We start from the raw sequence: 16,156 nt of genomic DNA, 5'->3' as shown, positions 1-16,156 counted from the left end.
TGTTACACAAAATATTTTACATTTCTTTTTTTTTTCTTTTTTTCCTCCTGTTTGAGAATTTGGTATTTGTCCTTATAAGCAGGATAAACGTGACTGCTGCTCAGGAAAGAAAATAGCTATACCTGAAACTGAAGTAAGGAACATCAAATCTTATCACAAGCATTTTTGTATCTTCTCACTAGACTACAGAAAACATCAATTTAACTGATTCAGAGATCATCTTTTTTTGTTGTTGTTGTTTTAAGATTATAAATCAATTCTATTCAGAAAAAAATATATTCTGCTTTGCATGAGAAATTTTAGCAGTAGTTCAAGTGTTGAGGAAGGGTTCTCCAGACCTGCTGTGGTTAGAATCCTATCTATGCAAGAGTCAACAGTTTTGTCCACTACTAATTTACAGTAGCACAGCAACACAGTGCATCTTAATTTGCTTTACATCAGTTGACAAAATATGAAGCAAGCAACAAAATCAGGAATGACACAGTGACACAAATCTCTACTCCCAGCCTCAAACTTGTTTCCCCAGGGCTAGCTACTCTGCAACTGCAGCTTCTCCTTGAGGTTGCCACCTTTATAATATTAGAATAAGTGAGTGATAAGTTTTGAAAACACAGGAATGCTTTACATTCACTTGTAGACTTATGTCTTCAGCTATGTAAGAAACATCAAAACCCGTAAGGTGACATCCAGTTCAGGGTGATGATTAATATGGTTAATGATATTCTAGAGACTTAAATATGACCATCTCCTATGGGTTCTTCTCTAGTCTTCTAAATGTGTCAAATTTCATTACCTATATTTTAGTACATAGTAAATAACATTACATTTTAAATGAATGGGGTAAATGAAAGTAACATACAAGATGGGTAGCAGGCATAATCAAATATTATGTAATTATGTAGCATGAATTATCAGGTATTACTGCCTATTTGAAACTATTATTAAATACCAGAAGCATAAAGTTGACCTCAAAAGAATTATCTCTTTTGCCAAAAATAAATTGCAACATTCTAGTAAAAGGAATTAAGGCATTGGTATATTGTTTTATGATTTTTTGAAGAATTACCTTTAGGGGTTCTGATAAAATAAATAACGTATTTAATAAACACAGCATAACTGCCAAGACACCTGACAATGAAATATATTCTTATAATTTTATATTGGCTTTCAAGTAGGTATTAAAATATAGGAATTGTCACATCAAATCAAATCATTTGCCCATATACAGATCTGACGTCACATTGTATAGGGAAACCCATATGAAATTCATGAATGCACAGGAAGGACCAAAGGCAAGTCCCATTAAAAGCTATAGAAGAATAACCCTCAAAATCTAAGCAAAACCTGGGAGCTTAAATACTATCTTGAGGACAATATCTTATTGGAAATCATTACAGATTATTGTATTTCTATAAATCTCAAATCCTTTTCAGACACATGCTAAACTTCTGACCTCCACAATATCTTGGTAAGTGAATTCCACAGGTTCCAAAAAAACAACAAATATTATTTTTAACCTAATTTTAAATTACCGGTTTGGGTTTTGTTTTTTTTTTGGTCATTGTTGTCATTCTTGCTTAATATCTGAAAATGTTTGTCTTCTGTTTTGGGAAATTATAAGCGAAAATAAACATCTAAATGTTTCTACAAGCATTGTATAACACTCTCATATTACTTCTTATACTTTTAAGAATTATATTTCCAAAATCTCTTTAGTCATTCCTTTCTCCTGATTAACAACTATTTGACGGTGATTTGGGGAGTTCTTTGTTATTAAGCCCTTTTTACCTGAATCTATTGAACAAAAAAAATGTTGTTATGAAAGACGTTTTAAAAACAAAACAATAACAACAACAAAATCAACTGAGTAGAACCATGTTTAGTAGTGGTGATGGTGTCCACTTTTTCTCTTCTTTTAAGGGTAAACTTTCAAGAAAACAGAATTTTGCTATGACTGAAACTACTTGCATTATCAAATTATATCTATTTATCATTATTTTCATTAGGAAGTGAGCAAATACTGACATATGAAAGCATTTAAATTCTAAAACAAAGACATGTATCTTCACATTTTGGAAATTTCAAAATGTTTCATTTTAAAGTCTTCTGAATTAAACCCTTCACCCCTCATTCTCCAATTTTGAAATGGACATAATTTAAAAAACAAACAAACAAACAAGGTTTAAAATTGTTAACTAGCCCACAATACATTCATACACATACACACATTTTACTTTGGTTTTACTCAAAAATAACTTTACTTTCCCTCCCATGTTGCTAGTAAAACCTGTATATGTTGGTTACACCTAAACCAAAAAGGCCATTATTCACTTATCACTCCATCAAAATTATCCTCAATACCAAGAGCACTATATCTCTTTTCTTCATTACACAACATATTGATCAAGTAATTAATTAATGACTCTGAAGGACCCAAGTGTCAACATTTTAAAATTATCCACTTTAAGCACCAGTCATCATCCTAAGCCTGGAAACCTTTTGGTGCAGCACTAGTCTGGGAGATCTATGTCCATGCATCTGTACATACTGTATCTTAAGATTTTTGTTACAACTGAGGCTTCCTGTAGCCTGCTCTTTTGCTACCAGACAACTTTATTCTCAATTAACAGAGCTGTCAGACTTTAAAATGTTGTTGTCATAATCCCTGACGTTCCTGGTAGGAGCTTAACAGCAATGATGCAATATGGATTTAAAAGGGATCAAAACAGGTCCCTACACTACAATATAAAGGACTGAAGACTGCTACTTTTTGATCATTGGCATTATCAATCAGCACTATTCTGATCAAACCCTGTGTTATCTACCCTGTAGGAGTCCGGATAACAGCACGCCCTGCAGATGGGATGATCTCTCCAGTCAGCATCTTAAATGTTGTGCTTTTCCCAGCTCCATTTGTTCCCAGGAGTCCAAAACACTAAGATCAAAAAAGAAACAACCAAACAAAAAGAAACAAAACAAACAAACAAAAAGAAGAAATAAAGAGCAAAGGTGAGAAATTGTTATTAATCTGCTATGCTGAAGGAAATATGTAATATTAATTCTTCAACAGTTTCTCCCCTTTTCATATTTCTTATCATGTCTGTAAGATAGTATATGGCTATTCAGTATGTGCAATTCCCTTTCCAACAGAAAATAAGTTTTCAATAAAATAAAATATTTTGATTACCTCCTACATTCTTAAAAATGACTTATTTAGCCTTCCACTTAAAACCCTGTCCTATAATTTAATGCATTAGTTATCCATATTTTTAAGTGCTAAATTTGAGCTTGGGGGTTTCACATCCAAACTGAGCCAGAGAGAAATATAGTCAATATTTTTTAATGAATATTTCTTATTTTCTCGTAAGCTGCTTCACTTTGTACAAGTAAACAACCAGTGAACATCCAAGACACTGACTCAGTTAATTCAGAGCCCAGCTGTGATGAATACATGCTTAAGCTAGGACAGTATGTATATTAAGTTTACAAATAGCACTTCATAACTTTCAAAATACTTGTTTCATGAACTTTCTTATCGATAAATATGTTTTAACCAGCAACATCCTCCGGGTTACTCCAATTACCCAACAACTGACCTGTAACTGTCTGTATCTCACTGGACCTGTGCTGCCATGTACATTTCTTATATTCATTTTTACAAATGCATCTTTGTAGTTTGGTAATGTCAACCAGGAAAAAAAGTCTTTTCCTTATCAGTATTTTAAATGAAAATTTGCACTTCCCAAAAGGATCTAAATCTTGAAAAACTAAATGCTGTTCTGAAATCTTTAGGCTTACCATGATTCAGTGTGAGATTTCAGTTTATTATAATAGTATATTGGTATATTATACACTATATTAAAATATACTGGAATGATTTCAGTATAAGAAATACAATGTTGCCTTGGAGACAAATTCAGAATCCTATTCACATTCTGCAATTGAGCTACATATTCTTTGCTTTCTCTTTGGCATTGAATTGCTCTGCTACCTCCTGGCATTTCATGTTAGCCGATAAAACAGTAATTTGCTAAAGATAAACAAGATGAAAAAACTCTGATACAGTCTTAAACCAAAAAAATAAGTGAACTGTTGCTTCTTAAAGACCACCACATCTTCTACTTCTATCCAGTTACTGATTTTCAGAAATTACTAAAACTAAAATTGTTCTGCTATCTACAGATCTTTGATTGCAGACATACAGGTCTGAACAACTGCTAGGAATCAAGTGGGGTTTGGGTGGGGGGGAATTTTAATTTTTGAGGGGGTTTTGTTTAGTTGTTTGGTTTTGTTTTGTTTTTCCAAAGAAAGAAAAAAGTCCTCTTTACCTCTCCCCTTGGTATTCCCAAACTTATGTTTTCCACAGCTATGTTCTTCTTACTGAAACCTCCATAACACTTCCTGAGGTTGTACAGAAGAAGGACATCATTACCAGTTCTTCCACCAAAAAGTCGCTGTCGCTCCATCTCTACATCAATATCTTCTGAAGGGCTGACTGTGCTGTTAAGTGAATGCTGACCCCTAAAATAGAAGATACCAAATACCACATGGCAAATTGAACATTGATGTCCTCTGGATAATTCTGTTTTATTTCCCTGAAATCCCTTAAAGCTCTATGATCATATCTCAGCAGAATCCAAGGGAAAAAGAAAGCACTTGTGGTTTTTTCTGCAGTTCACAATACTACAGTAATATTGGTGGTAGGGGGATGGTTGAGCTAGGTGATCTTGTCCAAAAGACAACCTTTTGGACCTTTTCCAACCCTTATGATTCTGTGATTCTATGATTTTTTTTCTCCTTCCTAAAATTGAAATTGCACTCTACTGTTCATATGAAACAGCAACAGAGACATTCGACTGAGAATGAACTCCACATTGAAACATTATTTAAGTCAGAAACAAGAATGATGAAATGGGGAAATCCTTCATTCAAAGTGGAAGCATGGGACCACAAAACCATCCAGTTCAGATAACTCTGAAGCAAACAAAATAAAACCCCTAAGTGAACAGGATTCCACCATTTTCTTTCTTTAAAAATTAGTTAACTGTTTACTATGGCAGAATACAAATGGTCATGCACACACCTTGGTTTCTGGAGGAGATCCCAATGGAAAAAAAGCCGTAAAAGAAGAAGAACTGTTCCCTGCAGGGCCATTTCCAAAAAAATCCAGCCCAGGAAATTCATCTCAAATGGGCTCACGTACGAATCTATTCCAAAGTTGCTGGTCAGGTCAAACTTGATCTGGTTGTATGAAAGTTCTATTAAACCTTGGCCTAAGCAGAATTGTGGGAAAATTATAAACGTCCATTTGAGGATTTTGCAGATGTACTGAAAACTCTTAAAATCCATCAAGAAAGAAAAAAAGAAAGGAAGGAAGAAAGAAAAAATTAGTTTTCTCTAACAAAACATTAAGCACACTTACTAAGCTGGATACACCTTTCAAATCTCACTCAAGGCAAACTGATTTTGGCAGACCATATCATGAACTATTTTGGGACAGGGATCATCTCTTATTGTGTTTTAGAGTGTCTACAACCACAGAGTCCTAGTTTGCTGAGGTTCACAGACAATGACAGAACAGACGCATGGCGGTGGTCATTCCGTTTTCTTAAAATTTTAATACTTGAATGCTATTAATTCTAAGTCACCAACTTAACCCTAGTTGAATTTTGGAGGCATCAAATCTGCCTCCAAATTTGAGTGATGTGTAATCCACATTTGTCTTCAAACATTAAGTTTTTGACCTGCTACATGCATAGGTAGTGAAATACACACATTCTGGTTTTCTTCTCCATCAGGTTGCTTAATTACCATTAAGAATAATGAAAATTAAATACATGGACTGAGAATGTGTATTACTATTCATACAGCGCATTACAGATCCTAGAAATAAGCGGATTATCTCATGTCAATAGTATTCAAACACACTTTACAATGCATATAATCTATTCAATGGACCAGAACAGCTCCCATTATGTGCAAATTACAACTTAATGGTCTGGAAAATGTCAAGATTTCAATTAACAATATTTTTCCATCATTTCACTGCAAGCTTTTTATTTTTTTTTCCTTCTTTTTATAAACAAGTTAAAATTCAAGACGGTAACAAGCAATACGGTATATAGTGGGACAGAAAAATCAGGATGGTTTAAAATGCCAAATTTTTTCTGCTAGAAATGATCTAGTCTGTGCATAGGTATGCATATGCATACACACATACATGTGTGTGTATACATCTCATGAGTAATATGAAGCTAAGGTTTCATACTGACCTGTACTTTGGAAAGTATAGCTAACAAACGAGGTAAGAGAGTCACCAGCATGGTACAAAGGCCAAACACAAAGTTTAAGGAGATGTAGGAAATAAAAGCGACATCTGAACTTGAGAAGAATCGGGATACAAGATACATCCACGGTAAAGTTGCATATCTGAAAGTTTAAAAAAAAAAAAAAAAACTTATCACAAACAAGTTAAGCAACTCTTCTGACCAACTGAAAAGGAGGTCAAATTTGGGATATATTTTCTTTATCTAATTACCTTATGATTCTGTAGAAGTACCCATATCTACTGTTATGTAATAGGCAGATATGAACCATTTTTGCATATATTAACTGTATGGTTTTACTTTCACTGTTCCGGAGTTCACAAGCTTCATGGCAAAACCACACATCTTTTAACAAGTGTTTTATGCGAGGATAGAATTAAAAGCAGGCTTTCATAGAAAGAAGAAGAGAACACAAATAGAAAGAAGAGAAAGCCGTGAGAGAGAGGGGGGAGATGTAAAATAAAATGAAAGGGGAGAAAAGGGGGTAGAAAATAGTAATATGGCATCATTATATGACGTGTTATGGCTTGGTTTATTTGATCTAGCAAAAGCTGGTTTTGTTTTTTTCTCCTATGATGGGATGTCCTGATCTTACAGAAAGTCCTCTCTTTCACTGTATTTTCTCATAAGCAGTCATATTTAAACATCTGTCTCATAAGGTATGCAATCTCCTTCACACAGATAGCAACTATTATTTGGTTAAAGAAGAAAATTCTTCTTCAGAATGCTTATCCTGTAACTATTCATTTTCTGCATTTCTGACATCACCTGGGACTGCACATAAGAGCAGGCAAAACAACAGCACAGATGAACCATTAGTTTGATTAAGCCCAGGCCTCAATATATATTTATATAGAGAAATCAATACTCGGTTTAATCAGTTATTTTATCTTTCTGTAACTTTTTTTTTTTATTTATTTAATGTGAAGCTTAAGCACAATGGTTATAAGGGAGGACTTTTCTATCTCATTGCACTATTTGGAGACAAATCTTCAACCAGTCCAGTATTCCACAATGGACAGCCTTCTCCCTGGATATATAAATTGCTGGAGCTGTATAAGATTACAGAATTACTGAAAATTGGTAGAACTGTAAAAAAGACAGCCACTTCTTGCCTTCTTGCTACTCTGCACATGTAAGCACTGAAATTCTGACCTGACTGTTATTATTCCCTCCTTTCTGGAAGATTACATACAATCAATTTCTATCAGCAAATGATTGTTATACAGACGATTTTTTGAGACATTTCCAGTGCTTTTTTTTTTTTTTTTTTATTCACCTGAGTGAGCAAGCAAGCAAATCCATCACCACCATCCCTTCCACGTGGAACTTTCAAACTCACGTTTCAGCCTGTTTTCTCACTATCTTTTGCTGAATTGTAATCAATTCCAAAGAGAGAAAATCATGCATCCAGCAGCAGGTGCAAAGCAAGTCTAAAGATTTCTGTTTGTTTTCTACGAGTCATAATTCCATAGTAGCATTTCCAATCACATACCCAAAGAGTACCAGCAGGAGAACAGTGGCTGCCAAATTCTTTCGGCAAGTGAAGGCTGAAAGCTGGAAGGCAATAACAACACCAACACAGAGGGTGACTGGAACCATGTAAAACAGCTAGAAACACAAGAAAAAAAAAAAAGGCACTTAGCAGGGGACTGTCTCTTAGTGACATCCTTAATTAGCATAGAAGGGCTCTACAAATGAACTTCTCCATATTTGCAATATAATTACTCTGTGAATTAGGAAGAATTAGGCAGAAGAGCTCTGAGATTTCAGAGTCCACGCTGGCTGTGAAGCTACCCCTCCTACACATATACACACGAAACTTACCCTGACAAAATAAAATCCAGCTACAGAGTATTCCCCTTAATTCTGTTTCTATTCACCTTTCCAATACATCCATTTAACAAGCTAACTCTTCCAGATAATGAGTCCTTATGGGACTATTGCTCCAAAATATCCAATTGTATTGTGAATACAGTTTCTTGGATCCAGAAAGAGCAGTTTCACTGATTTATGCTTCAGTTACAGGATACTAGTAAAGACACAATTTTGAAAGAGACGTTAATGAAGGACTTTGCGTGCTGATGAAGCAAATGACATTTTTTTTAATAGGAACAGGCATAACATTTACAAGAGTTACAGCCATTAGGCAACAGGGAAAGCAATTTCTATTTAGTCTCTTGATATAATGGTAACCAAATACTTATTAGTGTGGTGATGTGATTGGTACAGGGGATTCATATCCAAACTGTGAAGAGAGAGGGGCTCTGCTCACATTGAGTGATGGCAAGATGTGAAAATCTGCGCCTGGTTCTATTTCCAGCATCTGCGTGCTCTGTGCATTGAAGCTGAGCTCACTAGGGCAGTGACTGCCTCCACTTCCATGCTATATAACATTTAACTTTATTCTAATATAGCTGAGATTCTGAGATGAAACTGCAATAAAGGCAACAAATGATTGCAATCAAGGTCTAGCTAAATACTCAGTATAGCACAGTATACATACTGTAAAAGTAAACATTCATACTGAAGGACAATGCAAACCTGTCTATGCTTAAACCAGAAGGCATCATTTCCTTGCCAATGGGAAGAAAACATTTTTTAAGGGAAAGGCAATTGAGCAAAACATAGACTGGTGTAATGTTCTCATCTTGTTCACAGTGTACCTTATGGCACCATCAATGCCATACATAAATATCATACAACACCACTCCATAAATTTGGGCTTCAGTTTATTCTGGAGCTGTTTAACATTGTATAGAAGTCACAAAGCATCTGAGTCCTAAAATATTTCAACAAATGAATATATTCAACTTGTTTTCTAGAAATAAATAACTTTTAACATTAAATTCTATTTAAATAATCTTACTTGAAAGCATGGCATGTTATAAAAGTTAGGCACAAATAAATAATCTTAATTGCCCCTCTATTGAAACAAGCTTAATCTAAACAAAATATCTCTATTTGTCATGAAATTTTCTTAGCAGTTACACATTTTCTATTTGTTGAACACTGCAATGAATATTATTCATGTGCATAAATACACAAAGAACAGCCTGATTCTTATGACAGTAGTTTTATAAATCAAATACTTCTGCAGGTCTAGGAAAGATTATGCTTCCAATAAGACAGGACACGGCCTGCAGTGCTTAAAATGTGTAAAGGGAGTTCAAATTTGACAGTTCATATATTCATGCGTTCAGTATCCCTAGATGATCTGCGGCACAATTAGCATTTAAAGTAGTGTCTGTTCTTTCCCAGATCATGATTGATCATGCAGTACGATGCTGAATTTGTGAGAACATTTTGAAAGGAAGAGATTGGCAGAAAATAACAAAGAGCTGACTTTACTGCATAAGGAGAAACTGAATGATGAAGGACCAAGTTTTTAACCAAACCCTTTCATCTGACACGGCACAAAGATTGACTGGCCAGGTAAATAACTTTTGGATAAATGTGCTCTTACTTCAAGCTTGCTCAAGTGTGAAAATCCTGATTTCAAGCATGGATGGGTGAAGCTCTAATGTTTCAGATTTAGAATATCTTGAATGAGAATAGAGTGTTCCAAAAAATCTCTGTTCTTGACCAGGCTAATTCATGTTTGCATTGCCTATGCCAAAATCCAGACCTCTCTTCCATTACCCAGTGGGTTAAACAAAGTGAAGAACATTTCTTTCCCTCCTCTGGAGTGACGAACCTTTGCATTACTTTTGGATAATCCAGGGTTCCAATTTTTCACTGTTACCTCTGAAACAAATCTCCCAAGCCAAAACACCTTCTTCAAAAATTCCTTCTAAAAACAGTTACTAAATGAACAATAAACATGGAGCACAAGGGTTCTCTAAAAGGAGGAATTCTATCCCTTTCCCACAATTAGATGCCCTAATCCCAACTTCCAATTTCCCTCCAAACACTCAACTAATACTATAGCAAGCTTCATTACAGGTGAGTTATGAAAACACCTTTCAGGAGGGGACAAACACACACAAATGTGTGTATATATATATATACATATAAATGGAGAAATTTTGCCTTGTTTTTTTTTTAAGAGACACCTTTAGAGAAGATTTTTGGAGAAAATTTGGATAATCTAGACTTAAAGGGAAATTGAAGGACTTACATTATATAGCTGGTGAAAAGTGAGTGACTGAGGACTATCATTGCATTGAGAAAATTAATTCTATTTCACCACCTTTGCTTATTTTCCTCAATAGATATCAACTTCTCAGACTTGAAGAAGGTAAGCAAAAAATTCTACTTTATTTAACTCTTTTGGCATAAATATGATGCAAAAATCAGGTCTCAGTGGCATTCCTGTCTTTACATTTGGTTAGAACGGTAAGCTTCAGGGAAAAATAATAATTTCCTTAGTATTTTTGAAAGACAAATTTTTCAGATTTTCCTATTTGTTAATGAACTGCATGCTAACAATACTGTTTGTAATGCTAAGAATGATAGAAATTACTTTGCTGGAGAAAAACAAACTTGCAGGACAGAGACTTTGTCCATTTCTGATGTAGGTCATTCTGTGAAAGTGAAATCATAAAAGAGATTTTCTACTGTCTATCTTGCCAGAAATAGATACTAGCAGGGAGTACTTCTCATATTATCCACCAAAAAAACAACCTAATTATGCCTTTAAAGTAGCTGACTAGTATCTTCAGGCTTCTCCCATAATATGAAAGCTTTTGCCAGTGGCAACTCAGAGCACTGAAAGCACAGTAACTCTTGTCATGAACAGCTCTGTGGAAGATCCTCTCTGTCTAGGTTGATTAGCCAGTTACCTTTTATCTGTGAAATACTGTAGGTGCCTAAAGCTAGCATACACTTTACCTTCTTACAATTCAGCTTTGAAAAATGGAGAACACAGTGCCTGCTTTATGGAATTTTATCTCACAGTACTAAAGTAGGAATGGAGTCACAATATTTGTTAACACAAGAGACAAAAATTGTTGCTCTATACAACTCAAATCTTATTTACATGTTTTGCGACCACATCTTTTGCTGATTTGTAGCAAACTAGTTTAAAATTTTCACATACTGCCCCACAGGATACATACCATATCCCAGCAGAAATTAGCAAACCAGTATGTTTTGTAACCCAGGCCTGTGATGTGTTGCAAACGTTTTGTGCCAGATACTCTGTCTTTCACTATGGCACTGCCAATGGATGCAGTGAGGATGGAGAAACTCAACATGATACACAGTGCTACTCCACACTGACGAACATTCTCCATTCTAGGATACAAAGCAAAATGTTGTAATGAAAACACAGTGAAAAATAAATAAATAAATAAATAAATAAATAAAACATTTTCAAGCCCAACTCTTTACTGAAACAACACCACACATTAGGACCTTAATCCTGCCTGAAAAGACCATGTTTCTACATTGTCAACATCCAATTAGAGAACAGGGGCAAGATGATGTGTTGAGTTACAAAACTACAAAACTATACATTAGTTACAGAACACAGACTGTTTTTAGAAGTTTGAAAAACAAAGTGAAACTTTTGCAAATATTTCTGCCTTTACAAAAAAAAAAAAATAGAAACTTGACAATCATTTAAGGTAGTTAACCTGTTTGAGAACGTCACAACCTGCTCACAAGCACTCTGTCAAGTGCAGTCAGGATAAATTCTATATTTTTTCTTTAGAAAATAATGTAACCTATCTAATATAAACAGTAGACGATGTATAAACAGCAGGTTAGAGAACATACTTCACTCAGTGGAACTGAATTGTATCTACCAAGTCAACAGCCGTTGCATGGAACATACATGCTTATTGAATTAACAGCTTCAATTGCCTAGTCATTGCAGCTGTTTTTTTGTTTGTTTGTTTTGTTTTGTTATGTTGTTTGTTTGGTTTTGTGTTTTTTTTTAAGAGTTTGCTCACATTCTGTCCTCATCCAGCAAGGCTCCTCCGTAAGGTTGGCTGTAGAGTGTGATCCCTGTGAAAAAAAAAATTATGAAAGAGTAAATGCTACATCAAGACTTAAGAGTTCTAGGGTACACAATCTTTGGAAATTCACATGATGATTCACTTACTTTTTGATTTCCATGAAAACAGTCAGTCCTGGAACAAAACAGGTAAAGCATGCAAAGCAGAAGCAGAACTTACAAAAGCCTGAAGTAGAAGAAAAAGGAAAAAGAAGCAAAGCAAGATGAAATAGGGAGTAGGATGAAGAACTGAAAGTAAGAACTGCAGCCATCTCACTGCTTGAGCACCTGTTAACAGGATGTTGATCTTCCATACAAAGTATCACCTTACAAACTACTTGCTGCCCTTGGGAGGAACGTGGCTTTAAAGCAGTGCACAGGTAAGTCAACTTGCTGTCTCTTTTAGCTACCTCTCCTTGACAAGTGAATAAATTCTGGACCTGCAGGTTACACTTTCACTTTCCAGAACTAGGATTCAGCTCTAAAATTCCTCTCCTTCATTGACAAATTACAAGAACACAAAGACTGAATACTTTGCAAGTATACTTTTCATATGCTTTATTGAATGAGAGAGAAAATTTTACTCTCTCCATGGTTTTGAACTGCTGAAAACACAAATTTCATCTTATAAATGAAATTGAAGGCTTGCTGTATGTAAACCACCAAAGGAATCAGCACAATTATGACTGATGCAGACTTTAGTTGTTCTTCCATATTAATCCTTAAACTGGTATCCTATAAACCACCACCTGAATATTTAGGACAGATCTGTGGTATGACTCCAGAGCTATGTGATCTTGTTTTCTTCTTTATGCTACAAAAATGTTACCTTTTTATATAAAAAAATTAAAATAAACTGTCTCACACTAATGCAAAATTTACTTTCTAGTAGTCTACTTTCTAGACCAGTTTTACTACTGGTCTAAACAAAATACCATTTCTAATGCAAAACAGTAGAATGTCTAAAACATTGTCCCTCAACTAAAATAAACCAAACTGGTGTTGAGAAATGAACAGTCTCAATGATATGCTAAAATGTGGCATTATTACATAACAGTAGCTGACTTTCTTTTAAATTTTATTTCAGGTTCACAAACTAAAATGTTAGCTTCTTCCATTTTACACCTCTTGTCTGTGCCAGACAGAGCCATCTGGGGGGACATTGAGGGAATTTTTTAATAGCTTTGAGCTGAATTGGTGTCTTGAATTGGTCTCATCTATCTTATTCTGGTCATTAGCAAAAGAGATCACCACCCAGTACCTATATGTGACCCCTTTCTCTCTCTGAAACCTCATTACACAAGATGAATGAAAAGGCTAAATACTTAATGAGCAACAGAAAGAGCTCAGCCACCAAGCTGCCAAACCAAATACTGTATCCTGGTGAGTGATTTCCAGAGTCTGGATCTAATGAATAAGCATAAGTACTAGCTGCTTTTCTGCACTCTGAACTGCGGAATTAGGTTCAACAATGTCATGTATTGCTGTGGGATCTGTATCACAGAAGAGACTAAATACAAAACAAAGTAGAATGTGCTTGTATATCTGATCTTCTGGATTAAGTTAGGTTGCTATCGAAGCACCTGATATTTTATCAGTGCTAAAAATATTTTTAGATTGCATATGGCTGATGTTTTGCAGGCAAAAACTGTTCAGCTAAATTAACAACAACACCCCACCTCCCACCCCCTAAAAAAAAGCAAAAATGCATACCTCAGATTGAAACCACAGGGTTTTAAATTAAAAATAGGTCCCATTTGGGAGGCTGAGAAAAATCCTACATGTGCACTGCATACTTAGAGTTTTCTGTTTCTTGGTACAACCAGCTTGTAACAATGTAGCCAACTATGTAAATGAAAATTGAACTTCGGAATTGGAAGATAATTTATGGATGAAAACTGTGGCTGTTTGCTTTCCTTCTTTTCAAGAAAAAGAAGAAAAATAGGGGGATGAGATTGTCAGTGCAAGAGGAGGTGTACAACTGATTAGGGTATTTTTGAAATAAATTTGGTCTGTTCCCAATAAAAAAAAAACTCCAGCCCAACAACAATTATAATCTTCCAAGTATGTTTGGGAATTAAATATATTATTAGTAGCCTCAGATGAACTTTACAGAGTACCGCTTATCTGAATGCACTTTGTCATACTTTGTTAGTGTCCAGCTGTATAAATATAAATGTTGTCTTCATTCCAGTAATAGGTGCAATTTGACTAAATACATCTATGCTTTGATTTTTGCCCCCTTAAATTTTCATTCCTCATTTTAAAGACAGAACAATTACAATATCACAAAGACACTGTGGGGTTAAAAGTGGAAAAATAGAGGAGGATGATTAACTCGCATAAAAAAATAGGAGAAGGTAATGATTTTCCAGATATTGTCAAAAACTGTACAGTGAGGCCCAAAGGTAGTTAATAAATCAAAAGAAAAATCAGGCCAATAAGGTTCATCACTAGTAAATACATGTGCTATTTGCAGATGTCTTTCTTGTCATTTGCCTAGAGGAGATGTTTAAAATTTTTCTTTGTTTTTTCTTTTACGCTATTGATTTTTTAAACAACAATGGCTGCTATTTGTTCTGAGGTAAAAACAGGCATATCAGAGAGAACTATTTTTTCCACTGGAACTGAGTACTTTCTGAAATTCCATTTGTGTAAAGGAGAAGCACCATGATCCAAAAGAGCTTCATTCCCAGAAAGTTTTTCTAAGCATTCTCAGTGATTGAATAAATGTGTACATATTAAAAGAAAGAATGTGTTTACTTCATATATACAAGGATTCCTACTGAACTGGAAATGAATAGCCAAAAATAAAATTAAACCAGATTTTTACCATATAGACAGACTGAAACCAGTCTGAACTTACTTTCAGACCTGTTTAGAAAGGGGAGAAAGAGATAGACAGACAGACAGACGATTTTCAGACAATCTAACAACAATGGATGGAAGCTTTTGAAAAATGGGAATTCAGATAATTTCAGAAGCACTAAAAACAGAAAATTAACATCACAAAGTGTTCTTGTGCTTAGCTAAATAGGCAAATAGCAGAAATACAGCTTCTAGGCCTCTTCTTTTATAGCCATGAGGAAAGGTTTAGTTATAGAGGAGCTTCCCAGAATTGTCAAGGTCTTGCCCGCATGGTTAAAAATTTGAATTCTATAACCAAGCTCTTCTCCCCCCAGCTTCAGATGACTGAAATCCTACAGTAAAATTGTTCCACCTCAAAGGCTAGCATTTTTAGAGATTGCAAATCTTAAAGCTCCTGCCCATGAAAAGGAAATGCCCAGGCTTGCCGGACTACGGTTCCTGATGATTCATATCACTTTTCCCACAGCTGAAACAAGTAGAGCTGTCATGTGGACTACAGTAGAGAATTATTGCCCATAAAGTGTCCAGAACTGGGTCAGTTTGCCAGGAATTCAGGAAGGTTCTCCATTATATTCCATTAATTAATCCGGACCGATCTGAATCGTATCCCATTGTTCTGCTATTAACTTCTTGACAAATTCAGTGAGAAACGCTAGAAAAGAAAGAGCTATGAAACAGTACTCGCACAACTGCTTGTGCAAATGAATTCATGCTCATAGCATAAGCATAAGTTTGGCCAATTATACATATGAGAACCAAATCAATGTATTTTATAGAAGATCATCTGCATTTCTGAAACTTTTCAAAAAGACCCACAGGGATTGAATGAACCATGCAAAATATAATGGAGACAAAAATGACATCAAATATTTCACAAAGAGTAACTTCTGCTCAGAAACATTTACTGTGCTGGGCAGTAATCTCTCTCCTGAAATCACCACAGCCTGTGTTTACTGAGTGCACAGGCCCCAAGAGTAAACTAACAAAATCTTCAGATTACTACATTGCTGTCATAAAGAAG

At 35.1% G+C, this 16,156-nt stretch overlaps 1 protein-coding gene across 1 annotated transcript in view; it reads right to left on the bottom strand.

Moving 5' to 3' along the window:
• Nucleotides 1-16,156, bottom strand: part of ABCA13 (ATP binding cassette subfamily A member 13) — a 181,900-nt gene that overhangs the window by 37,987 nt on the left and 127,757 nt on the right. Inside the window, exons 44-50 of the mRNA XM_040547761.1 lie at nt 12,224-12,278; nt 11,387-11,564; nt 7,822-7,937; nt 6,273-6,429; nt 5,084-5,337; nt 4,329-4,521; nt 2,826-2,935 (exon numbers count right to left, since the gene is read on the bottom strand). Coding sequence (XP_040403695.1) covers nt 2,826-2,935; nt 4,329-4,521; nt 5,084-5,337; nt 6,273-6,429; nt 7,822-7,937; nt 11,387-11,564; nt 12,224-12,278 — 1,063 coding nt within the window. The remainder of the gene's footprint in view (nt 1-2,825; nt 2,936-4,328; nt 4,522-5,083; nt 5,338-6,272; nt 6,430-7,821; nt 7,938-11,386; nt 11,565-12,223; nt 12,279-16,156) is intronic.

This window comes from Cygnus olor, chromosome 2, assembly GCF_009769625.2.
Source record: "Cygnus olor isolate bCygOlo1 chromosome 2, bCygOlo1.pri.v2, whole genome shotgun sequence".
Taxonomy (NCBI): Eukaryota; Metazoa; Chordata; class Aves; order Anseriformes; family Anatidae; genus Cygnus; species Cygnus olor.
This window is presented reverse-complemented; position numbering and strand designations above follow the sequence as displayed.